This window comes from Dermacentor albipictus, chromosome 8 (genome assembly GCF_038994185.2).
Source record: "Dermacentor albipictus isolate Rhodes 1998 colony chromosome 8, USDA_Dalb.pri_finalv2, whole genome shotgun sequence".
NCBI lineage: Eukaryota > Metazoa > Arthropoda > Arachnida > Ixodida > Ixodidae > Dermacentor > Dermacentor albipictus.
Genome location: NC_091828.1, coordinates 46,879,246 through 46,905,440, shown reverse-complemented (window position 1 = coordinate 46,905,440; position 26,195 = coordinate 46,879,246). Strand labels below are relative to the sequence as shown.

The 26,195-nt window shown below is 46.4% G+C and overlaps 1 protein-coding gene across 2 annotated transcripts in view; it reads left to right on the top strand.

Annotated features, from left to right (window-relative positions):
• The first annotated feature begins 9,575 nt into the window (after positions 1–9,575).
• The window catches only part of LOC135909735 (fatty acid synthase-like), a 49,200-nt gene continuing 32,580 nt past the window's right edge, over positions 9,576–26,195 (top strand). Inside the window, exons 1-4 of one of the 2 annotated variants that reach the window (XM_070522818.1) lie at positions 9,576–10,764; positions 16,364–16,518; positions 20,671–20,895; positions 23,542–23,871. In XM_070522818.1, coding sequence (XP_070378919.1) covers positions 10,088–10,764; positions 16,364–16,518; positions 20,671–20,895; positions 23,542–23,871 — 1,387 coding nt within the window. In that variant the 5' untranslated portion in view covers positions 9,576–10,087. Of the gene's footprint in view, positions 10,765–13,841; positions 13,983–16,363; positions 16,519–20,670; positions 20,896–23,541; positions 23,872–26,195 lie in introns of those variants that run through there. The other variant, XM_065441796.2, reaches the window with a different exon arrangement.

Below are 26,195 nucleotides of genomic sequence, written 5' to 3'. Positions count from 1 at the left end.
CTGGTCCTGATGTTCTTTTGATGCCCAATATCACTGTGCCCCACTCCGTCGTTAATTTTGGCCTGACAAAAGAAGTTCTACCCTAAGGCACATCGGTTGCAACGCTGAGTGCTGTAGGAGATGACCACGTCATGACGTTTTCAGTAGACGTTTGCTCAGATTTGTCACCAGATCCACAGGATGCTGTTCCCCTGACGCAACATTTCATCCCATGATTGCTGCGGATCTATTGCCTGAACAAGCAGCAGCTTGGTATCGCCTTTTGGATTCCTAGCACGGCTTCTTCGACCTCAACAATCGCCGATGGGGTAAGACTTCAATTTTTACGCATCACATAGGTACTGGTGATGTCAGTCCTACTCATCGCCGGCCATATCGTGTTTCTGCTTCATAGCGTAAGGCTATTCAAGATGAAGTCAACAAGAAGCTTGGCAAAGGTGTTGTTGAACCTTCGTCGAGCCCTTGGGCATCACCCGTCGTACTTGTTAAAAATAAGGATGGCACATGGTGTTTCTGCGTAGATTATCGTCATCTAAACTGCATTACCAAGAAAGACGTCTACACCTTGCCTCGCATTGACGACTCCCTCGATTGTCTCCATGGTGCCAAATAATTTTCATCAATAGAGCTTCGATTGGGTTATAGCCCAATTTCTGTGGTTGAAAAGCACCGAGAGAAGAACGCGTTCGTCACCCCTGATGGTCTGTATCAATTCAAATTTATGCCATTCGATCTATGCAACGCCCCAGCAAAGTTCGAACCTATGATGCAATTTTTGCTTCAAGGATTCTAACTGTCAATATGCCACTGCTACTTAGGCGACCTTCTCGCATTTTCACCTACATTTGAGACACAGCTTGAGCGCTTATCAGCTGCTCTTCAAATCTTCCAAGAAGCTGGGCTGCAACTAAATTCATCGTAATGTCACTTCGGTCGTCGGCAGATTACAATGCTAGGCCACCTTGTCGACACTTCCGGTATTCAACCAGACGTGGGGAAACTTCGTGCTGTCACGTCTTTTCCTTTACCTCAGTCTGTCAAAGACGTTCGATGTTTTGTAGGACTCTGCTCCTACTTCCGACGCTTCGCTAAAGACTTCGCAGAAATTTTCCGACCGCTTACTAATCTTCTGAAGAAGGACGTGCCGTTTACGTGGGGACCCCCTAAAAGTGCCGCGTTTTCTCAGCTCACCAACATTCTCACCACGCCACCCATACTGGCCCACTTTGACCAGCCCTCTCCAACTGAGGTGCGTACCGATGCCAGCGGTCGCGGTATCGGAGCTGTCCTGGCCGAGCGCCAACAGGGTCAAGATCGTGTTATCGCCTACGCTAGCCGCCTCCTCACAGCAGCGGAGCGCAACTAGTCGGTTACAGATCGTGAATGCCTGACACTCGTCTGGGCGGCTTCCAAATTCCGCCCGTAATTGTATGGCACGCACTTCTCTGTAATCACGGACTAACCACGCGCTCTGCTGCCTTTCCTCGCTCAAGGATAACACCGGCCGGCTTGGTCTCTGGGCTCTGCGGCTGCTAGAATATTCCTATGCAGTAGTGTAAAATCGGGCCAATTACATCAATACGCAGGCTTTATCACGCTATCCAGTGGACGAAGCACCTGCCGACGCTGACCCCGATGTCAATGCTTGTGTTTTCTCCGTTTCTCCGCTGATACATGTTGCCGATGAGCAACGCCGGACGGCCACCTTGCACGCCATCATTGATCACTTGGAATCTTCGTCTTCTGATTGGTCCCTTCCCCTACTTATTGTCCGGGATGGTGTATTATACCGCCACAATGTATGCACCGACGGTCCTACTGAACTCGTCATTCCTAAGCAGCTCCGTTCAGCTGTTCACCAAGAACTTTACGATTTACTAACGGCAGATCAACTTGACGTCTCCCGCACTTACGAACGGATGCTCTGACGTTTCTTTTGGCCAGGCTATGCCCGCTTCATGCGGTAATACGTTTCGGCGTGTGAGAAATGCCGGCGCCGGAAAACACCATCGACACTCCCTGCTGGGTGCCTTCAACTGCTCAACATTCCCTCTTAGCCATTCTTTCGCGTTGTCTTAGACTTACTTGGCTCTTTCCGTCTACCCACGTCTGACAACAAGTTGGTCGCTGTGGCGACAGATTACGCCACGCGCTACGCCATCATCAGAGCTCTTCCAACAAGCTGCGCCACAGATGTTGCCGATTTTCTTTTATGCGACGTAATTTTGCAGCATGGCGCTCCACACCAACTACTGATTGACCGTGGTCGGACATTTCGTTCTAAAATCATGGCCGACATCCTGCAGTCCTGCTCAACCAAGCACATGGTGACTATTTCCCACCATCCCTAGACCAATGGCCTCACGGAGCGTCTGAATTGTACCCTAACAGATATGCTTGAAAAACATGTCTCATTCGACCATACTGATTGGGACCTTGCCCTACCCTATGCCACTTTTTTATATTATTCTTTGTGTCACGGCACTGCCGGTTACTCCCCGTTATTTCTGTTGTTCGTCCGAGAACCCAAATTGCCACTAGACGCATTCCTTCCATCCGCCGCAGCAGAGACCAGCGAGTATGCACTTGACGCCATCAGAAGGGCAGCCCAAGCACGCGAAATTACCCTAACTCGCCTCCTGACCTCGCAAGAGAAGCCATGGGGTTCGTACGATCGCCAAAACAGAGGTGTCCACTTTTCACCTGAATATTTGGTACTCCTGTGGTCCCCGACTCGTCACGTTGGCCTGCAAGGAAAATTCATGTCTCGGTAGACAGGCCCGTATCGATTGCTGCGTGCCATGACTCCAGTTACGCACGGAATCCCCCCAGTCAGTAACAGTGCCTCATCTGCCCCGAATTCCACTGACGTTGTGCATGTCGCACGTCTCAAACCATATTACTCCCCTGTTATCACCGATATTTAGACGCAACGCGACGGTGCTTGCACCGCCGGGGATAATGATGCACGCAGGCGCCCCGACGAACACGACGACCGCTCTCTGGATCTTGAGCTGTCGGCTTAACTGGCCAGCGCTGCATTATCCTTTGTAAATATACTTTGTAAATCGTCTCCACTCCTTAATCCTTCGTTCGCCTAACAATATATATGTATTGCGTGGTAATCGCAAGGCTTTCGTGTTCATCAACATAACAATTACTAAATTCCCCTTTATTTCTATATGTGGATACGATTGCACAATCACATGAACTCAAAAGGAGGCAACTAGTTTCTAAACTGTGTCATCCTCCCCCAAAACTATGCTGATTCGGGAACCCGCTAATGCCCACAAGTGGAATGATTTATAGTGGCATCCGGTTAGTTTAGCTGCGTCATATTTACTCCATATTTGCAGCAACAAGTGATATACACGACTGTTTACAACATGTTCGAAGTGTTCAAAGATGGCACGTTTCGTCGGCATGTTCTCGCTGGGAACCGCCGTCCAAAAATCAGAGCTATCATTCTATTGCCATCATACCTTTGTAATTGTCTTAGCATCATTCTCCAATTATCGTTATGTCGTCGTTGCAACTCCAGCTCCGTCGTTCCCTTTCTCACCTGATCGTTATCGTACAATCGGCATCGCGTTGTCGTCAAGCCGTTTCTATCATGCCATCGTCATTACGTCCGCGTCGTGGTCACATGGTAGTCATGTAGTAGTAGCCACGCCATTGTTCCTACCCCGGCCAGCGTCGTCATGCAATGGTCGTCAAAAAATACACTAATAAATGGCAGTAGAATAAAATGAAACGTTTTCCCACAAATTGGCCTGCTATGTACTTTCCGAAACGCTTCGTGTCGCATGGTATTCATCATTGGTATTTTCTGCCTTTTTTTGCACCCTTCGATATCCGTGCAGAAAGCATTCTCAAGAGGCCTACTACTTTGAAACTAGAACCTTTGCCGAGCCTCTTCTCGTGGCGACGTACGCTGCCAACCTCAGCTAAAAACCCAAAACAATTGCTCATACGCTTTTGAGTGAAGCCTCTAAAACAACCTTGCGCTGTTATCACACTCTGTAAATTGGTTTCGTTCGCAAGAAAACGACAATATATCACCGACCAACCGTGAGGAGGCACCACAAAACAATAATGGAAGCAACAGCAATACGAGGAGCTATTCCATTGAGCTAGTAGCTTCGTTTTGCTGTGACCTCAGTAAAATGGAGACTGGAGCTTTTCTACAAGCCTTGCGATGGTCTTTGACATTATAAATATCTTTTGTCGGATTTCAACACTTCACAAAACTCAAGTGGAATAGTTTAGGTAGGGCATAATGTCAATGGCATTGCTGTGCCCTTGACATTGACATGCTGTTCAGCCATGACAATGTATTGCAGTAAACTGACAACATACTATTCGGCGCCCAGATTGCGTGCGCTTCAAGATAAGCATGCTGCCCACGTCTGGCGAGTTTGAAGTGTGCGAGGGTCGAGCGGTGGTTTGCAAAGGCCGGATCCGCGTGGCCGAAGAAGGCGAGAGGGTACTCCTCAAGGACCCTCCTGGACAGCCTCCAGAGACCGTTGCATACGATATGGACGGTTCTGACGTTTACAAGGAGCTGAGACTCCGCGGATACCAGTACAACGGAGCCTTCCAGAGTGTCCTCAAGGCTAACTCACAGAGTAAGTGCGAAGTAGAAATGATAGCGTAGCAATGCAACTACCACTCAGGTTACAGAATTATGACTTAACTGATATTTGAATTGTTGAAATATGTTTCGTGAAAAAATAATGGTATCCCCCTGGCAAATTTTAGCTCGAACCCGAGCACCCGCTCGGGGCATGCACAAGACATTTTGTTTGGCTGCATTTCTAAAATTTCTTTATTTAGTATTTCTGCTAATCGTAGCATTTCGGCACTGTTACCGACTTGTATCACTGCGATGCCTTTAAGCTGATTATTTTATCGATTGCGTTCATGAAGTGGATTACTGATTACGCATCGGTACACTTGAGCTTGAGCATCATTCTTCTCAAAACATTCAAACCAGCGCGTTTTTCATGTGTGCAACTATCCTGCAGAAACATACGGAAAACTGAAGTGGGAGGACAACTGGGTGACCTTCCTTGATGCCTTGATTCACATTAGCGTCATCTGGAACCCACAAAGAAGATTCCAGCTGCCTGTCAGGATACAGTCGGTCCGCATCGACCCCAAAGTTCACGCAAAGATCACCGAAATAGCAGGGGGTGCAGGTGAGCGAGTTGGTCCTTAAATCGATTCGTGAAAGGTCTCAAATGTTCATTTTTTATGTAAAAATTCTTACACAATTAAATACTTGGCTTTTACGAGCCCAAACCTTGATATGTTTATGAAGTGCACTGTAGTGGGGCACTCCCAATTTACAGCGAAGTTGCTAAGGGTTACTTTCCCCACTATCGTGTCCGCATGCAGAAAAAAAATCCCAAAGATTATGCAGTGTTGGGCTGACCCGCGCCGGAGGTGACGAAGGCGTTAAGCACTCCCCATAAGTGGGCCGATCTCGAAGATAATACAATACCGGGACGACCCGCGGCAGAAGTGAAGCAGTCATTCAGCACTCCCCCTATGCGAGCCGATTTAAAGGCTAGTGCTATGCGCGCGTACCCGCGGCAGTGGTGACGCAAGCGTTAAGCACTCCGCATACCTGGGCCGATCCCGGAGATAGCGAAATACTAGGCCGATCCACAGCTGACATAAAGCAGGCGTTAACACTCCCCATACGTGGGCCAATCCTGAGGATAGCGAAATGCCGGGCCGACCCACAACGGAGGTTACGCAGGCGTTAAGCACTCCCCATACGTGAGCCGATTTAAAAGCTTGTGCTATGCCGTGCGGACCAGCGGTGGAGGTGACGCAGGCATTAAGCACTGCCTATTAATGGGCCAACTCCGAAGAGAGCGAAATACTGGGCAGACCCACGGTGGAGGTTACGCAGGTGTTACGCACTGCGCATACGTGGGCCGATCCCGAAGATACTGAAACGCCGGGCCGACCCGCGGTGGAGGTTACGCAGGCGTTCCCCATATGTGAGCCGAATAAAAAGCTTCTGTGACGCAGGCGTTAAGCACTCCTCAGTATTGGGCCGATCCCGATAATCGTCAAAAACTGGGCCGACTCACGGCGAAGGTGAAGCAGGCGTTAAGCACTCCGCATACGCGGGCCAATCCCGATAATATAGAAATGCTGTAATGATAGGGATGAACCGCGGTGGAGTTGACGCAGGCGTTAAGCACTCATCATTATTGGGCTCATCCCGAAGACAATGAAACACCTGGCCGACGCGCAGTGAAGGTGAAGCAGGCACTAAGCACTCCCCATACGTGAGCCGATTTAAAAGCTTGTGCTATGCCGCGCGGACCCGCGGTGGAGGTGACGCAGGCGTTAAGCACTCCCCATTATTGGGCCGATCCCGAAGATAGCGAAATACTGGGCCGACCCGCGGCGTAGGTGAATCAGGAGTTAAGCACCGCGCATACGTGACCCGATCCCAAAGGTAGTGAAATATTGGGCCGACCAACGGCGGAGATGAAGCAGGGGTTAAGCACTCCTCATATGTGGGCCGATCCCGATGATTGTGATAGACTAGGCCGACTCACGGCGAAGGTCAAGCAGCCGTTAAGCACTCCACATATGTGGGCCGATCCCAAAGATAGGGACATACCGGGCCGACCCGCGATGGAGGTGACGCAGGCGTTAAGCACTCATTATTTGGCCGATGCCGAAGATTGTGGAATACCTGGCCGACCCACAGCGAAGGTGAAGCAGGCGTGAAGCACTCTGCATACGTGAGCCGATCCAGAAGATAGTGAAATGCCGGGCCTCCCGCGGTGGAGGTGCATTTCTCCGTTAAGGCGCCCACATACACAGCTTCACTGGTCATGCTTCTAAGCAGAGTGAAAGGGCACTAAGTTTTTAATTGATTGAGGAGGATTTAGCGTGCACCGAATGCAAAATTCGTGGCCGTTTCTTCATTAGGAACCATTGCAAAGCGGCCGCTGCGGCCGGGATTTGAACCCGCGCCCTGGCGCTTAAGAGTGAAGTGCCATAGCGCCTACTCCACCACGGAGGGTCGAAGATTAGGGTGAATATGTAGCTTGGTGAAGGGCAGTATCTGTGAAGGAGGTGATGTGCTCATCTCTAAATATGGTAGGAGTGGTGTTTTATTGCGGAGTGCAGTCATTTAAGAGATGTCTACATCGTGTCACTTGATCGCAGACGCAGTTTGCAGTAGCATAACAAGAAAATCATCCGAGCAGATATGTCTGGAACACTACCACAACTATAATGTTTCAATCAAACATTTCCAACAAGTATGGCATGACTGATTTGAGCGAGCCAGGATTTTTTTATTGCATCGTTAGATCTGCTTTACAGGAGAGTAATCCTATAGAAGGCACGTCATTTCCAAAACCGTGCCGTTCAAACTGTGCGTATAAAATTGAGGCCTTAAAATCTAGTTTCTGGAGCAGTAGACGCATAGTGCGTGGCCGACGAAGACAAAAAAAAACTGTCAAAGCACACTTGGCGTTAATTGGGTGCTCTGGCTTCATTCAATACCTTCACAGCACAAAATTTACAGAGGTATTATAACGTCTTCTGACAATTTACCCGGTACTGCCAATTGCAGCTCACATTTTGATCAACATCGTTGCTATGAATATTTGACAGGCATTCTTCGCACGCTTTGAAGTACCATACTTTTTTCTTTGAGACTTCTCTCTCTTCATTATTTTTTCTTATGTATTTTCTTATGACTCTTATTCCCCTGATAAATGCAGTGTATCAAGTCACCAAACAGGCTACTTTTATAAAGTAGAAACGGTACTGCATCCTTATCTTAGATGACGAAAGGTCTACAGTGAAGCATTAATAGAGACAATCGTAAATTTTGTCTCATTGTGTGCTTTTTATTCTTCTTGTCTAAGTATTAAATCCCGTCTATGCTTTGTTGAAAATTCAATTTATTCATTAAAAAAAGTCGCAGTGGCTTAGCTCGGCTATGCCAGGATATACGAAGCGAAAGCTAAGGCCTTGGTTAATCTTGATTGCAAGTCCAGGTTATTCTGGTTGTCTAGCTATGTTGCGGCGTTTAGCCAGTCGTTCGACGTGCTATTCGTCTGTTTCCTGGGCGATTCGTTTCCTCTTCATCTCGTTCCGATGTCGAGTCCATGCCTGCTCCTGCTTATCAGAATTGTCGCCGTCCATACTGCCACCTCAACTGTGGTTGCCGCGCAGGCGAGCTCTCCTTTTCAATCCTCCGACATGTTATCAGCCATGTGACGCAGCTGGCGAAGCGAGCGGAGGCGAGCGCAACGACGAGGAACGCGGTGTGACGCCAGACCAAACGGCGACGACGTAAAGGCGCGACGCTGCGTAGCGGCGGAACACCTGGTACTCGGTGCTACTGGTGGTGCATGCGCAGTAGTGACTAGGGAGCGACAGAGATAGAAATATCCCCCGCGAGGCGCGCGTTTTGACGCCATGTGCTTCCTCAGAGCACCGCCGCGCCGAAATCACTACTTCGCGGCCAGTAAAGCTTTCTTTTTAATAATCTCAATGTATTGTATGTCTCGAAATTTACAGCCTCAAGCGTAGCTATCAGGCGCAAAGCATGTTGTGCGTCGTATTGCGTAGAAGTCGCTGGGCACATAAGGTTGGCTCCCATAAAGATGCTCGCCCAAAGTTTGAATCCGGGTCAGAGAGCACAGTCACGTCACTGCCCTGTATATGAAATTCAGGCATGGCAATCTTGTCTGGGAATGTTTCCGCTAAATACAGTGCATTAGGTTCAGGTTCTTATTGTGCCTTCTATTAATTAGCAGTGCTGAAAGATGCTCTAAACAAGTTTGAAAAAGCTTGCTCTCCTAATCATGCGAGCTCATACCACCTGTATCTGACTGACGTCGTCAAAGTTATAACTTGACGTGGCCATTGTTGACAGATCCTAATGAATCGTTAACAAGATTTTCGGTGCTTTTGTCTGACACATCAGTTATTGAACAAAATTTTGAAAAAAGATGACTAGGCCCGACATGTTTTAGAATTTCTACAGCTTTCTAGGATTTCATTTTCTCTGAGATAGACCTGATTCAAAACTTCTTCATACGTGCTAACTTCTCAATTCATCGGCTCCCTGTTTTATGAGACAAAGAACATTGGTTGCTGCACTTGATGATAGCTGAAGCAACGCGTAACTCTCTTTCACGCTTCTTGGCGTCAAATCAATCTTGTACATGGCTTTGTCCGCACCTTGGACAATACGAGCGACTGTAGCAAAAACATGTATTCTTACTCCTCAAATTGTTCATTAAAGTGGACGCTAGCCAGTACCAGCGTCGCCATTATTGTTAGCGAAGGCGGTCGACTAACAGCAAACACTTTTGAACGAACTGTTTAGTGAAATTTCTTTCCAGATAGTCAAAATTAACACCATTGCCGCAGTACCCATCTTCTCGTAGTGCTTGTGCTGCTTCGAGCTATTAAACGCGATCAAGCTGTGAGAGGAAACTAGGATCTTTTTTGTCAACCGAATCCTTTCACTGTTTTCTATGCAGGAGTGGACGTCGTCTATAACTCCTATCATAACATGCGCCGTGCTGGTGGCGTTGAGGTACAAGGTGTCGATGTTAACAGCGTGCAGCGGAACCCAATCCTCCAGACGCCAATCATAGAACAGTACCGCTTCGTCTCTTACCTGGACAATGAAATCACCCGTCGGGATCGCGAGAACCTTTTGCTAGAGTATGCTGATGTATGTGGCTGCATCAGCCGACGCGCCCTGGAGAAGATTCAAGAACAGAAACGACCTTCCGACAAAACTTTGAACAGCTGCCTTGAAGTACCAGAAGACTTGCTGAACTCGTACGTCGAAAACATTGCAGAAAATCAAGGCTTGCTCCAGCTGCTCGTTATCATCGACAAGGAAGTCAACGGAACTGCATCACTATCTTCCACGGTGAAATGTGCACTACTTTCCTCAAAGAAAGCTCTCGAGGAAGACATCCTGAACACCAGTCTCCTAGAGGAGGACCCCTTGAGATATATCTTTGACATAGTGGTGGAAAATATAAGCTCAAGGAAACTCCGTGTCGTAGAACTGATGGATAAACAGAGTGTCACAGCAATGGCTCCATGGGTGTCTGCTGTGCTGTCCATGTACGATGTGACCCTCAAGACTGAATACACTGTTGCACACCCAAATCCGGAGAGCATCGCACTGGAAGAAGCGCCCGAAGGCACAGCAGTGGTTGTACGAGACCCTCACACCTCTGAGAGGAAATTGCCCGGGGCTGACTTGGTGATAGCTTTCTGTGCCATCATGAGTGCCTCTGATGACCTGGTTAGTTTGGCTGAAGAACTGTCTTCGCAGTGCAAGGAACGTGGATTCGTTCTTATTTGCCATCGCACAGCACTGACCACGGCAGAGGCAGTGCTGTCGAGAGTAAGCGGTGTTTCCTTTCGAGTTTACTCTGAGCAGACAACTATTGCAGCTTTTACAGTTCGTGGACTTCGTTTGGTAGCACAAAAGTCGAATAACATATCGACACTGCTGCTCTTCAGGAAAGTTAATGTGGCCGTTGACGCCACCAAGCAGGCGGTTATTAGGGTGCAGAATGGGCGCTTTAGCTGGGTCGAGCCGCTGAAGGAAAAAGCGGTTGAACACGACAGCAAGCCAACTGGAGAAAACATCTGGCTACTCGCGGAAGACGCCGGTAAAAGTGGCATCGTGGGTTTAACCAATTGCCTTCGAAGGGAGACCAGTGGGCATCACATTCGGTACGTACACATAACGATATACACCTAATCTTCGATATAACGAAGTCGTTAGCATCGTCAATTAAATTCGTTGTAATGAAGTTTTGTTACATTTACGCGAATAAGTATAGTCGTCGAGTGATTTTTTTATGCCTAACGTGCCACAGAGTTTCCTCAAATAACGGGCTCCCGGGAAAAGCGAATTTGAATGTTGAGAAACTTCATTTGGTTGAAATTTAGAGTCGGCTACAAGCGCTGCGGTTTGACGTCCTGTCGACGATATCTTTAGACCGGCGGCTAGAAGTGAAGGCAGCCACGTTTTCGTGTAAAGTCTATCCTGGGGGCTGAAAGTGTTGCCCGCAGTGGGACGACGTTACCAGGAAAAGCGCTGGACGCGTATAGCGTATGCTTCCTATGCCTTTAGAGTCAGATGGTCACCGAAAATCGAGATTACCCAACCTGTAGTACAAAGCGCGATGGAAGACAGCCCACATGATATGACGTCATCTCACCACGCCCGCCCATTGTACGCGCGGCAGGCTATCTCTAAAACAGGGTGGGCGGGCAAGGTAATATAGCAAATAGCACATTCTTCATAGAAACCGATACGTTCAAACATGTACGGTCACTGGTGGTTCATAGAGCTTAGAGCCATCCTTGTGACAACAGAACACTACCGGCGGAACAAAACCTAACCCGACCCCATATCTCTTAAAGCAGGATTGACGTCCTTGTAATTTTCAAAAGCGCGAAATTCGTTTTTGGGGCCTGCCATTAGAGCTTTATTTTCAAGTGCACCGCAATTAGACTCGATGAGTGTTTCCAGCTTTCAGCGCGGAAAGCAATGCAGCAAAAGGTCAGACGTACGGGTGTCGGTATCGCACTCGTGCACAGAACCACACAGAACATCGTTTCTTCGCATGCCAAAGAATGCTTTGGGTGTTAAATGCTTCTCGCATCCTCTGACGCCAAGCGCGGCGGCCACTGTAACCGCATCCAATCAGCTATAAACTGTATGCAGGGGCTCTATTCTGGACACGCATGGCGGCTGCACGGCCGCCATTATCCGCCATGTTTACTCTCTGATTGGCTGTCGAAAGGTCACGTGTTTTGAAATTTGTGCCGGGAAGCGGAAGTATTGCAAAATGCAATTTTGCGTTTTCATCAAGATGACGAAACGTGACGTGGAGCTGCAAATGTTATGGACTAATACATTTTTTTGGTCCTTGGCAGATATATTGTGATGTTAGCGCTTCAAAAAGAATGTGAGCGGTAGCGTGCAGAAGCCAGTGCAATGCATTTGCAATTGCGCGAATATGTGGTGGCGATTCAAGATATGCGCCATGCCAGCTTGCTGATTGGCTGAAGGAATATCTCATGAGGAGCGTCACAGGAAGGGCTGTTTCGTAAACGTCATTTTGACGATGCGTGACGTTGCGCAGGGCCGCCATTGCTGAGATTTTCCGCCATAATTTTTGCTGCGACGAGCCGCGCGAATTATGCTAATGGGCAGCCATATGCAATGGCAGCCGAGAGGAATGCGTATCGCCACATTTTCCCCGTCGTTTGGCGCCACGAAAATCTTTTGTTCATAACGCGTGCTCATAGTATTTGCATCGCTCTCGGGTGGTGTTGGCATTTGTGTTTTGGGCCATCGTTTTTTAAAAGAACACGTAAATACGAAATAATATTGGTTGAATGTAGCAAACTTTCAGCAATGTTGTCCACTTTTCACTGCTGCATTTGTATTGTAATCGAGATTAATGCCTTTTCGCACAATCAAAAGTTATGACAACGGCCTTTTTCTAACTTACAAAAAGAAATGTACGCAAGGCGGCGCCTTGAAGTTTCCTCCCGCGGTGCGAGTAACCAGCGAAATGAACAAGAGATGGCAGCGCCGGCGCTTGCGTCGCTCTAGTGGATATCTCTGGCGCGCGCAACGCTATCGGTGATATTCGGCCGTTTCTAAGCCAGCCGAGTCGGGCTGAGTCACTTGCGTTTCACGAAATAGCGATAACGTGGCCTAGAACGTGCGCGCATCACCACTGGTAGTTCGCGTATGTTGTCTCAAGAAAGAAAACAAGCGCGTTGGCACGAACATGCGATGACTCATTCCATTTTCCAGGGACACGCATCCGAGCTACTGAAGCAGACGACGGCTTGTACGCAGCAGACGACGGAAGCGAGAAGCGTTTTCGACAGAATAATCATACGCTTTGAGATAGCTGCTTTATTTTTACTGCGGAGGAAAACTGTTTTGCTTTACCGATAACGCTACATTCAGTGCCTTCATTTCAGTTTCTTAGGCGAAACGTCAAGTTGGCGTCACGTTACGTAAGCAAAACCGGGCCACCAGCGCCATTTTGTTTGCGTCGCGCCTACGTCACGCTCCGAAGAAAATGGCGGAATGTCCAGAATAGCGCCCCAGGTAGTAACTCACTATCTTTCACTTGACACGTCACAAACTTGGCACTTCACAAACGCCGCGCCACCAGAATTCAAATGTTCACTATCAAAACGACCACGCGTGTGATGGGGGGAGGGCGGTGTATAGTAGCAGGTGAACTTTACGAGCATGCCATACTACACATTTCTAGAGCTACATCGTACAGCAATTGATAGCGGCGGTACTGACCTTCTTTTTTTGCGGGTGCTGATAAAGACGCGTTTATTCGTAGGGCTAACGTAGACTAGATAATTTTTTTTCTTTCCCCGTGAAATTAACATAACATCTATTCGAGATATTTATTTTGGGGGAAAGGAATCAGTTTCCTAACTGCCTTGCTTCAGTCAATGTTCCCATAGCCGCCCTCCTCTGCTGATGTCGGTGACAATTGTTTCTGGACCGATTTTCGCCTCTAGCTTCGCGACACATTTGGATCGACCTTGGCGCAGGCGGCCTCTGCGGTCAGCAGCGTTGACAGCCATGCTAAGGTCTAAGCTAAGGTCTAAAGCGATCTAAGGTCGCGCGCAAGGCGCTGTGGGGAGGGGAGGGAGAAGGGGGTGCGCTACTCCGGCTGCTGCTGAGCATGCGCGGCCGCGTGGGCGCAATCTCGAAACCGAACTGACGTGACCACAGTCTAGGTGCGCCGGGGGTTGAAAGCATCGTGTGCGCTTTGTTCTCGACGCTTAGTTGGCGTTGAAGTGCGAGGCAGCACGAAGGTATATGCACTCGCTGCTGCTGCTGCGATTCCTCACTCCACCGTTTTGACAGCGAGCTTCCGCGGTGATCGAGTGAGGTGGGTTCATGTTTGCTTGTGGTTGCGGGACACCATGCTTATTAATTTAGTAAGCGAATGTTTTCAAGTTTACACGGTCGACAAAACTATCATTACTTCCTGTAGATGGCTACTTATTAGGCATCGCAATCAATGCGTCAGAATTCAGGCGAAACTGCGATTTCTTGAAGTCGTGTATTAACACACCTTGTTATATTCCCCTGTATATGTGGGTCTTTATGTAAAATTTAAATACTTCACATTATCGAGAAATTTGTTTTGTAGAAATTCCTAATATCAAGGTTTATGTGTATTACAATATTCACTTTCTTGTTGGCCTAGTAAAGAATTGTAACCAGGGAAAAATATTTGCCTGTAATTTTGCAGGGTCTACGGTACAGCGGTAACGCAAGGAGTAACCTGTCAAAACTGCGGCTTTAAAATGAAGTAACTTTTGTGTGCCTGCAAATCTGAGTGCTAATAACAAAAAGGGCAAAGCGAATACTTGAAGAAATTATCCAGGGCCGAATCGTACCGAAAAAAGTAACCAGATTCTATAAAGAAGTGAATCCATCTATTTTGTGTTATTGCCACATTCTTGAACGCATTAACGCAGTATAATAAATTATCATGTTGGCATTCCGGCTTAAATGCATGAGGCAATAATCGTAAGCGCCAATTGGAAAACCGGTTCTGCATATCACCCTTGAAGCTTTATTCCACATGGAAAAAGATTATTCAAATGGCATTTGTAGCAAGCTTCATGCTGCAACACATTTATCAGACAGCCATTTGAAAGTGCAACAATATTTTTTTTCTGTTAGTTTGCACCAGACTCCATGGAAATTCACAAATAGCGATTCTGCGCGCATTCACTCCACGTGGAGCACGCATGGCAGATAATTTCCAGCCTCGTTGATCACGCAGCAACCATTGCTTACACACATGTGCGCCTCGTATTTTGGTACACCTTTATAGTGCAGCAAAGCGCTGGTTCGGACTATATAGTATTCCATACTTATGCATGTTATAGCGCAGAATCTACAAAAGAGCGCACGTAGACAAGAATGCAGCAGCCTGTAGCGGTGACAGTGGCTCTGCTGCATATCTTCACAATGCTGCAGTCTCATTTGGAGACAAAGATTGTTGCACGGGCGTGATTGTGGCAGCTGCAGCTAGGAACAGTGACGATAAGGGGTGCGTCAGCTCCCCGTCTTTTTTGTTCTCCGCCAAAGAAATATTTTCTTGCGGGCACTTGCTAACTAGCGCTTTGTAATGCACAACGTGTTGGTAGGATCGTGTGAATAACTATGTTACTTTGTTGCTTTTTTTTCTAATTGCTATGTGTATTAAGCACATCTGGCATTAAGCTTTAGTTGGAGGTTAGCGTCTGTTCGGATCGTGCCTCTGTGTGCCTTTCTTTTTGTATATTCTGCGCAAACTCACCAACTAGTGCGTTTAGCGGCGTCCACTCTTTCCGCTTTGGCAAGTTAGAAAGTGTGGGCGTTGTTGTGCTTGTCGTTTTGCATTGCGATCACACAAAGCCATTACGGGTGAGAGGTAAAAAATTAGGCGAGTAAAATGACACGAATTCGTAATTATTTGCGTCGAAGCGACAAGAGTTGAACACTGCTGAACAATTGAACATGCCCTCAGGAACGGAGGAAGCCTAAAAGCAGTTAAGAAGAAACTAGGAATAGGCATGAATCAGATGTATGCGTTGAGAGACAACGCCGGCAATATCAGTACTAATATGGATAAGATAGGTCAAGTGGCTGAGGAGTTCTATAGAGATTTATACAGTACCAGTGACACCCACGACGATAATGGAAGAGGGATTAGTCTAGAGAAATTTGACATCGCACAAGTAACGTCGGAAGAAGTAAACAAAGCCTTGGGAGCTATGCAAAGGGGCAAGGCAGCTGCGGAGGATCAGGTAAAGCAGATTTGTTGAAGGTTGAAGGAGTTAACAAATACTGGTAAGCTTAGTGGCAAGCGTAGTCCAAAACTGACTCTGTACTTGTGCTGGTGAAACCAAGAGAGTCTCGAAGTGTTACCAGAAATATTTTTGCAATTTGTATCTTATTAGACACTAAGAATTTCATACTTCATCATGAGGCTCTGCATGTTATGTGTAGTGAACGTGTACGCGTATTAGTCATTGTCTTACTGCGTACGACTTCACGTCACTTCGATGGTGAAGAAGGCACATGGTTAAATAGAAGTTTGAAAAATCGTTTTCGACTTTGCTTATCTCTGAGGTGCTATCGCTTTGATCGGAATTTTCTTTCCGGCTACGTTGACCGATAAAGAATGAGCGTCTCTGATGTTAACGTAAATAAACAAACATAAATGTTGAAAAATCCTAGAATGTATGGACATGTTCCTTGTGCTCCACGCAGGTGTGTATTTGACGCCAACGTGGAAGGTTCAAACAGTGTAGCCGACTTCAGCCCTACCAACCCTGCCTACAAAGACATAATTGAGAAGGATCTGGTAATGAACGTCTACCGCGATGGACAATGGGGATCCTACAGGCACCGGTCCGTCGAGTGGTGTGAGTTCTGGAATTGTGCTGTGTGATGTTGCTTTATTTTGCGAAGTATGGTTTTCATTCATGCTTTGCTTATGGATGTGCGCGGCAATTATTGAGTATTAATCAATTTTCAAAGACCGCCTGTGGCAGATAGCATAATTCTTGTCGTTGAGCTGAATTAGCCGAATAAACAAACATTAAGAAGATGAGAAAACGAAGTACGAACTCAAATAATTGAAGTTCCACAAATTACCTGGTAATTCTTTACTTTACGGCTCATATTGCAGATTACCAATTGTTGCAGGTGAATTTGCAAAATGTATCCACTTGTAAGGAATCTCTGGCATGACACCAGTTTCAAGATACTATTTCTGAATGTGTGGGACTAAACGTGCTCGGGCGCATGCATATATATATATAGTTAGTTGGTCTGGAAATAGCGGTGCATGACTCTAGTACATTGCCTTGGCTCTAAGCTTCAAATTTGTGTGAATACATGCGCGGTCACGACAGTAGCAAATTTCGAGTTCTCTTCATCGCCAAATCATAATTTCGCCGGTATTGATATTGCTTACTCTGGTTAAACATGTCTCAAGCTTAAGGTGCCTACTAAGAATGCATCAACCCAATGAGGGAACGAGAACTGGGGAAAGCTCTAAATTTGAATATTTCTGTTCCAGCGGTGCGCACGTTCCGTAATTAGCACCTTTGAATGCGCTGTATTAAGCCTGACATGTTTTCTGAACCTGAGAACGGGGAAGGCATTGCCGGCTCCTTTTCTTACCAGCCATTCTCACTTACTAAAGATTCTATACTCGCGCTTATGAGCGAGGCAATTATGACTATAGAAAAAAAACGAAAACGTGCGAAAGCTTGCGCCTTATTTCACAGCTTAGTGTATCAAAGAGTACGCCATGTTTATCTGCCACAGTTACAACTAGTTTTGCTGTTCATTTCACTTTCAGCAGTCGCAGGTCACCTCACATAAAGGGCACTTCAAATTTATTTTATAGAAACCACAAAAAACGTCCTTACGCTTGCTAACATGACATTAAACAAATCCTAACGTAAAATGTCCCCTGGATACGAAATCGAAAAACGAACGAGGCTAACATTTAACTTCAATAGTCATTTATACGTGTGTCGCAAAGAATACGAAGCCGTGACGCACCTTTTCACGGATCGCTCTTCAACTCAGCGCCGCTGATCCGACTCTGGAATATGCCGCTTTAACAGGATAGGTTTCGGCCTTATATTGAGACATCAGTGAAATAAATAATTCCAGGACGTCTTCCTCGATGCTTGGAGACATTGTACCATCGTATTTGACCCAACGTAGCATACACGAAATTATCCGCACTACATAAAGCGTACCACTAATCCCTACTGTGCAAATTGTGGCAGCTTAGAGAAAGTGCATCACAAATAAATTAATTGCCCCACGTGCCGCGACGAAAGAGATCTTTTGAGCGACAAATGAAAATGTTTTGCCACAATCCGTTAAGGTTAGCCAGCATCTCAGGTCCGATGCCGAGCCATTCAAAATGGCTAAGGGGTTTGTTGAAATAACAGTCAGAAATTGGGCTAATCGAAAAGCTTTATACTTTCACCTTTACATATAGAAAAGTCTAAATTTACTGGCCATTTTCACCTGTAAATACTAGTACTGGGCCCACTTGCGCATTCCATTCTTCTGTTGCAGGAGCATCGAGTGACACCCTTGCTTCTTGCTCAGCACTTCCGGTTCTGCTGTGGTGACGAGCGAGAATGAAATTCCCAAATAACTCAGAAAAAATACAAAAAATATTACAGTACAAATTCATGAGTTTCTTTATAGATATGATATCAGCGCATGAGTTTAGTTACTAGTTAATTTAGTGAAATGTGTAATGATTAGGCTTAATTATAAATAACTGATTACAGCATGCCAAACCACAGAACCCTAGACTTAGAGATCCGCCTCGTGAGCACCCGGAAACCCGGAAGTAGAAAACGGTAGTAATGACGTCAATAATGACGTGACCCACAACGTGGCATGATATTGAACCGGCTAACCAATGGAAAACAATTGCTTGGCATAGACTGAATATCTGCCTAGCAGAGCGCATGTGACGTCACTCCGCCTCTCGCTTCTCTTCTTCCAGCGCTCGCCTGCTCGCGCGGTCTGACGTAAGCACCGGAGAGGGCGCGTAAGGTGCCCTTTGCGCACTGCTTGCTAGGTGGCACGCGCTGTGCTTCCTCCTCGCCCTCCTCCTTCTCATCCGCATGTTGTGCCAGGGTAAAGACCTGCGCTCGCTTAAACTAACGAACACTAACGCCGATATGCTAGGACCGCAAAGCGCCGCCTAAATGATACATTAGGGTCCTCTACCTTTTTTAAACTCTCCTCTGCAATATTTTACTCCCATTCCCCATCTTTATACAGAGTTATGTGCAAGTGGTTTCATATGCGCCGGCCAAAGTGTCTGTGTTTCTAAAAAAAAAAAGCCCCTCTCTGTTTCTTTCTGCACAACATGGCGTAATTTCTGGATTATAGCTCTCGTAAAAAGCTTGTTTACAAGATGAAATTACGCTTCGTGCGTAGCATCTCTGGGCGCAGACTATACAAGTGGTAGTGATTTATATGGAATTGGAAAAATGCATGAACATAAACAGATCCCTCTCGCCATGGCGAGCGGATTCTGGATATTTTTACTGCGTTAAATTGCATAGCAAAAGCAGCGCTACGTGGTCGTCGTTTCTCACGGATTCCAGGTAATAATGACGGCTCACGACATGCAAGCGAATGCTGCCACATACTGACTGCTTGAGATTTGCGAGCCCACGCGCCAAACGTCGCTGAAATTCACGGCAAGTATACTATGCACTCTAATAAAGCACCCCGGGCTTTAGAGCTGTACAAGGATTTTTCTTCGAAAGTACACAGTTTGTGAACAATATAAAAACTTCATTTCCAGCCGAAATTCGTCTCTGTGGACCACTAAACGGGGGTGACGATTCTGAAGAAGCACTGATTTTCTCTAGTGCGAAACTTGGTCCTGCGTAGTACGTCACGCAAATGCAGTAACTTATAACAAATTAGTGAGTGATATATTGTTGCTGGTTTACCTTTATATTGCATCTTAGATGAAAAATTGAGATCGTGATCGTGATCGTGATCGTGATTGGCAAGCAGCATGCTCGCCAATCATGACTCATGTGCTCTTCATGTATACGCCCAAACTTCATCCTTCTGGCCACAAGTGCCTTTCTAACTCTCATACAAACTGTCATGATTGACGAGCATACTGCTCGTCAATCATGACAGTTTATATGAGAGTTAGAAAGGTGTTGTGGCCAGAAGGATGAAGTTTGGGCGTATACATGAAGAGCACATGATTCACTCGCTGGATCAAATGCTTTCCTCCAGGCTGCTGGAGACACTTGCGCCAAATATGCCGCCGGTAATACGACACCACGGCAGTCACGGCAGCTGGCGCGCAAATGCGTTGGTAGTGAAGTTAGGAACGGCGGGTTACCACAGTGCCTTAGGCAGCAATTTTCAACGCTGCAATTGAGGTCGCGCTCCCTGTGTAGAACTCGCAGGAAATTTATGTGGCTAGCGATAGGGAGCAAAGGTTGAAAACAATAATTTCAGGACAAAATAGAGTTTGTTTTCTGGCTATTGAACGCAACCTAAATTTTATTTTATTACAGTACACGCATGCGGTTTCGAACATCAACGCAGGACTCTTGTGAACATACCAGGAAAAGAAAAAAAAACTAAAGCTTGCGTTGCTCTCCTGCTCTGCAAACTTTTTGCTGGTGTTGTACATTGGTCGGGATGTTCAGAAGTGTCAATTCGAGAAACTAACCATCTTGCCCACTTTAACCCTCACAAAATTTGGATAGCTGCGCAATCGGAAGGAAACGTTCCTAACAAGGAATTTCACGAAGAAATAGGGTTTTTTTTTCTGAACCTTAGTATGCAAGCTTAGTTTCGTTTTATTACAGCACGTGTAAGTGGTTTCGTACAGCAACGCAGTACTAGTGGGAACGCACAAGAAGTAATATTAAAGCTTGCATTGCTCCTCTGCTCTGAAAAGGTTTTGCTTGCATTTTACGTCAGTAGGGATGTTCAGTGGAGTGCAAATTCGGCAAACTAACCATCTTTCCCCGCCTGCTTCCTTCAAGGCTCGGCAGCTGGAGGGGCAAAGACGACCACGCAGTTCGCTTACCTCAACGTCCAGACGCCTGGAGACCTTGCGAGCCTCCAATGGTACGAGTCTTCACTGGCATATCTCTCCCCTTGTGATAAACTCGGCTCAGAGGAACTTTTCGTCGACGTGTACTACGCTTCTATCAACCTCCGTGACGTCATGCTCGCCAGTGGAAGAGCGAACATGGACACTTCACGCGGTGAGTGTTTCCTTTGCATACCTGGCTATTTCAACCTCCTAAGTAGGTATCCCGCGGTTAAGAACACACGACTTTCGCCACCATGCTCACACAGATGCCATTACGCACCCAACTGTGCGACAGAACTCTATTTTAAGAGAACGTTTACAGTCAGCTAAGTATCGTTACATGATTTGATGGTGAGAGCATTAGGACTTGTCTAAGTTATCACCTTATGTAGCACTCCACCTTTATCCACCATGCTCTACGTTATCCAATCTTAAGCCACTTTACACCACCTTAATCCGCCTGGATCTAATTTATGACAACGTTAATTCATTTTAATTGACCCTAACTAATTTACCTTCTTTCACTTTACTTCACCGTGGGATTTCGCAGTGGGAGCCACCGCAGTTCCCGCACCGGAACCGTGACGTCTTCATTAGTCACGTTTGTTTCTGTAGCATCGGCTGATAACGGTGGAGGGACCCGGCATTTATCACTTCATTGGGCATATAAGGCACTCGCCTTAAAAAATATACTCTGCAAGAAGTATTCGCGCTTCTTTTAGTACCGTTATGCATCCATTGCATATGGCGCGCGCGCATCCGATGAAAATTTTGCCCCCAATGTCGTGAAACATGCTTAGTTATTAATAACCCAATTGAAATGCGTGTCATCGATGATGACTGTCTGTATAAGTGTATTTGCCTAGTCGAGGCAAGATAGAGACCATCCTTAAGAGTGACTCTTGTAGCCATTCTAATATCCATGTGGAGCGCAGCGCGAGAGTACGTTTCTTTCAGCTTTTTAGTCTTCAAAAGATGTAGTAACAAATAGGGATGCAGAATGATGGTCTTTCTCTGGAGAAGCACCATTGACGCGCACATCAAGGCGGACGGACACGATTATATAAAGGCGGTGAATCGCTTCATCATCATATTTTAGTCCACTGCAGGGAGGAGGAGGTATCTGGCGGTGATCTCCAATTGCTCTTGTAGTGCGCTAGATGATTCCAACTTGTGCTTACTAATTCCCTAATTTATTCCTCGACAAAATGTCCTGCCGCCCCAGAATATTGGTTATCTTCGTTTGGTCTCTGATCCACACCAATCTCTCCCTCGATGTTAACCTTACGCCTAACACTTTTGGTTCCACCGCTCACTTCACCAACAACCCACGTTTTGTTACGGCCGCCAACCATGAGTACGACAGTTTCAGTGAAGTTAGGATAATCTACAAAGAATGATAGTTGATGTTGGCTAATATCCTCAGTAAGCTGGACAAAATAAACATTCATTACGGACGTTGTAGTAGTCTGAATAGTGGAAATTTCACAAGTTAACCGACTACAGCGATGACACCGCAAGCCTTGAACTGCGAAGTACACTCCTTCCTCTGGGAGCAGAAGACAGTGCTTCTACCAGCTGTGCTAGTCTGCTTCACTTCAATATGTGCAATCATATAAAGCCAACTGGCATTGAAACCAAGAAAATGCCTACGGTAATTCACGAAGCAACTATTTGCTGCAAGTTGTACCTTAATCCAAGTCATCGAATTACACGTGGTTCCACTGCGTTTGCATAGCGGCTATGGTGTTGGGCTGCTAAGCACGAGGTCGCGGGAGTGAATTGCGGCCACGGCGGCCGCATTTCGATGGCGACAAAATGCGAAAACACCCGTGTGCTTAAATTTAGGCGCACGTTAAAAAACCAGAGGTGGTCCAAATTTCCGGCGTCCCCCACTATGACGTGTCTTATAATCAAATTGTGGTTATGCGACGTAAAACCAAACATTTTTTTAATTACGCATGCGATGATATTACCAATTGACCTGTCGCGGCGCCAGGTACAGATCAACCTTTTTGCATTATGTGCTCTAAAGGTATCCCTGGGGGTCTTCCTAGCGTCCCAACTCACGGTGATCCCATCGCTTTCTTTCTTTAAATGAGAAGTTGTTTTTAGTTCACTTTTCTCTGTATTTATTTTGTTTCTACATTTAAATGAAAACAATTATTTATTCGTTCATTTTATTGAAAAGGAAACACACGATATGCCCGTATAAGTATCATTGTCTATTGGTTGGTATGATCGTAACGAAAAATTGGGCCGTGCAGTTTGTTTTGTTCTCGTTCACTGCAATTCATGTATACCTATTACATTTTTACAATACTGGCATATGTATATTAATAATAAAGGACGTACTAAAAGGTCCATGTTAGGTCTCGCAATTCAGTCACTACAGCTCGATTACTTGAAGAAGCGGACATTAATTCCATATAGAACTTAGAAGTCCTGTTACCCACGTAAGAAAAAACATACCAATTAACGTGCCCTTAATTACTGAACGGGAGCCGTATAATCAAATGACCTTTAATTAACAAAAATCCTTCACTCAGTACTTAATCTAGAAATACGTCTTCAGTATATGTGGCGAAATACATTGATGTTTTAGGCAACATTATTCAAGCCCATAAACAATAGCGTGCTCATAATTATTGAGCACAGCAGAACGCTGACGGAAACGTATGGCAATGTGGGCATCGCATCGCAACGCTGTATGTTTTTCTCAGTCTTTGATCTTCTTCTTACGAGCGTCTTGTTCCCGCATGCGCCTTCCATACGGAAGCGCCAAGCTCACACTTTTATGTACGGCTTGATCCTTCAGGTGACAACGTCGCCGAGGAGGCCTTCCTCGGCATGGAGTATTCAGGCCGCGACTGGAGCGGACGACGCGTCATGGGAGTGGTCAGTGGGAAATCCATAGCGACCGTGCTCACGGCAGACCCAATCATGAAGTGGGAAATTCCCGAATCCTGGACCATGGAAGAGGCTGCCACGGTGCCCGTGGCGTACTCAACGGCCTACTACGCCTTGGTTGTGCGCGGCGAAGTGCAACCTGGGGAGTCGCTCCTAATACACCGTGGAAGCGGAGGCGTCGGACAAGCTGCAATCGCAATTGCCCTTTCGATGGGCTGCGCAGTCTTTACCACTGTAGGTGAGTTGAATGCGCAAACAGAAAAAAGGAGGTTGGAACTAAATTCAGTAAATACTTGTTTAAAGTAATGAGGGGTACTGAAACAAGTGTTAGTTTCAATGCAGTACCATACCGAAGGCCCCTCGCGAGAATCACATCTTCACGGTACAAACTATGCAAACGGAGCCCCTTCGCATCTTATCGAGTGCACGCGTATGCGCTCTCGTTAACCCGTGCTACGCAGTGTAATGCACGTGGTGATCGTCTCAACGCGCTGGTTGCCGTTTGCGCCATAGAAGTACACGTTGGATTATCACTTAACTAACATTATGTATTGTGATGTTACCTGCAAGCAACAACAAAAAAGCGATTGCTGCCTTTTGGAAAGGGGCTCGGGCAGGTGAACCGAGGTTCGAAATCATCATCGGGTAGGTAAAAGAATATGTTTTTTTTTTAAGTCTGAGGTAGTCGTCAAGAGAGCACCAGCACCGAGCAGCCAGGGTGAGCAACGTCTGGGAGGATTAGCCAATAAAGATTCGCTTTAAAATATGTGAGGTTGCTCATCTTGAAGATGATGTAGTAGTGTTTTGTGGAGCAAGGCTACATGGGGCCAAAGAGCGTCAACCCGGAGAATTTCGATGAGTTGCCAATGATCAAGTAATTACGTTTAGTAGACGTAACGCGGCTGTATAGATGCCTAAGAGAGTCACTGTATAATTGAGCAATACACATGTGTATTGAAGTATAAAAATGACTAGTGACGTTTCCTATGAGGATGTAATATTTATATCACGTACGGCGTTGCTTTAGAGTCACTTAGCGGCCCAACTTTTTGGGGCCTTGACTTTAGAAGGATGATAGAACGCGGCTTTGGTAAGAGCATCAGCCTCAGCTTTTTTGTTGCCATCAATACCAATCGCTCGAGAAAATCTACTAAAAGTTTACTATGAAGCCTTTCTTGCCGACTTCTTGCACGAGTGCTTGTGATTTGCGCGACTGTGACAGCATCGTTCCGATGCAGCCATTGGTTCCGTAAGATGAACCATACTCTGTCAAGGCAAAGACTCGCTTGTGCGCATCTAACATCTGTTGCGATGGCGACTCATCGTGGTCCACAGCGTGGCGCCAGAGTTTTTGTAGTCCAAGGTGATTCCAAGAAATTGGACGTTGGTCGCTTGTAGTATCCCGTGTCCGCCAAATTCACATTCAAACATGTAGATTTTCTGTGAATTCCAGGAAATCGCATGAATGCTGATTTCTCTGCTAGCAGTGATGGGCCCAGCGTTGCAAAGTGGCTCTAACTGACATTCACTGCTCCCTGGAATATTCGTGCGAGGCGATGGTGTTGGCAGACGCATATCCATATGCACATATAATCGGCATAAATAGACATCTCCACTGGTGTTTGATGGTTTAGTGTTCTTGGGGGACTAGGCATGGTAATGGTAAATAATGAGGGAGATAACATATTTCCCGGTGGTACACCGCGAACTATACCTGTCTTCAGAGTGTCGCCAAGATGCGCATGTATATATAGAAGCATGTATATGAAATGCAAGAGCTTGCCCGTGACGCACATATCTTGTAACTGGCTGATGATGCCTGTTTGATACACTTAATACTAAACCTCGGAAACCTCCCTAAACATAGCAAGTGTTGACAGACCATCTGCAGTATAATGTTATATGTGATTTACCAAGTCCAGCACATTGACTAGAGGTCTTAGACAGTGCCGAAATCCAGTCAATAACGATGGTAGCGTCTGACACTAATCGATGTACCAGGTGAGCATTGTGCACGTCACCTTCGGCAGCAGCTTCGTTGCACAGGAGGTTAGGCCCACCTGTCTGGATGAGTTCCGGCCTGCGGGATCTTTTCCAGGCTTCAGAACTGCTACCACCCATGATACATTCTAGAAATGTGGAATATCTCCTCCGGTCCACATTTGATTTAAAAATCCCAGCAACTCATGTCTTCGGCCGACCGGTAGGGTAGTGAGGATCTGATTGCTGATAAGGTCTGGTCCCACCACTCTGCCTTGTCGGATGTTGCACGAAGCTAGTTCCAAGTCTCTTTGTGAAAGGAGCATCAACGACAACGATACGGGTGGAGGCAGGTTGATTGTGACGGCTGAGAGTTTACATTTTATTCTCATTATTGAGCTTCAGCCCGGTTCTTACGTTAAGGTCATCAATTATTTGTTGGAATTTCTCCTCAGTGTTGCTTTTAGGACCATGTCATCTGTCAGCCCAAGGTTCTTGATGAATTCGTCATTGATTCTCGCTCTTAATCCCCCCTCCACTCTATACCTGGAACACTTCTAAGCATATAGTGAAATCGCAACG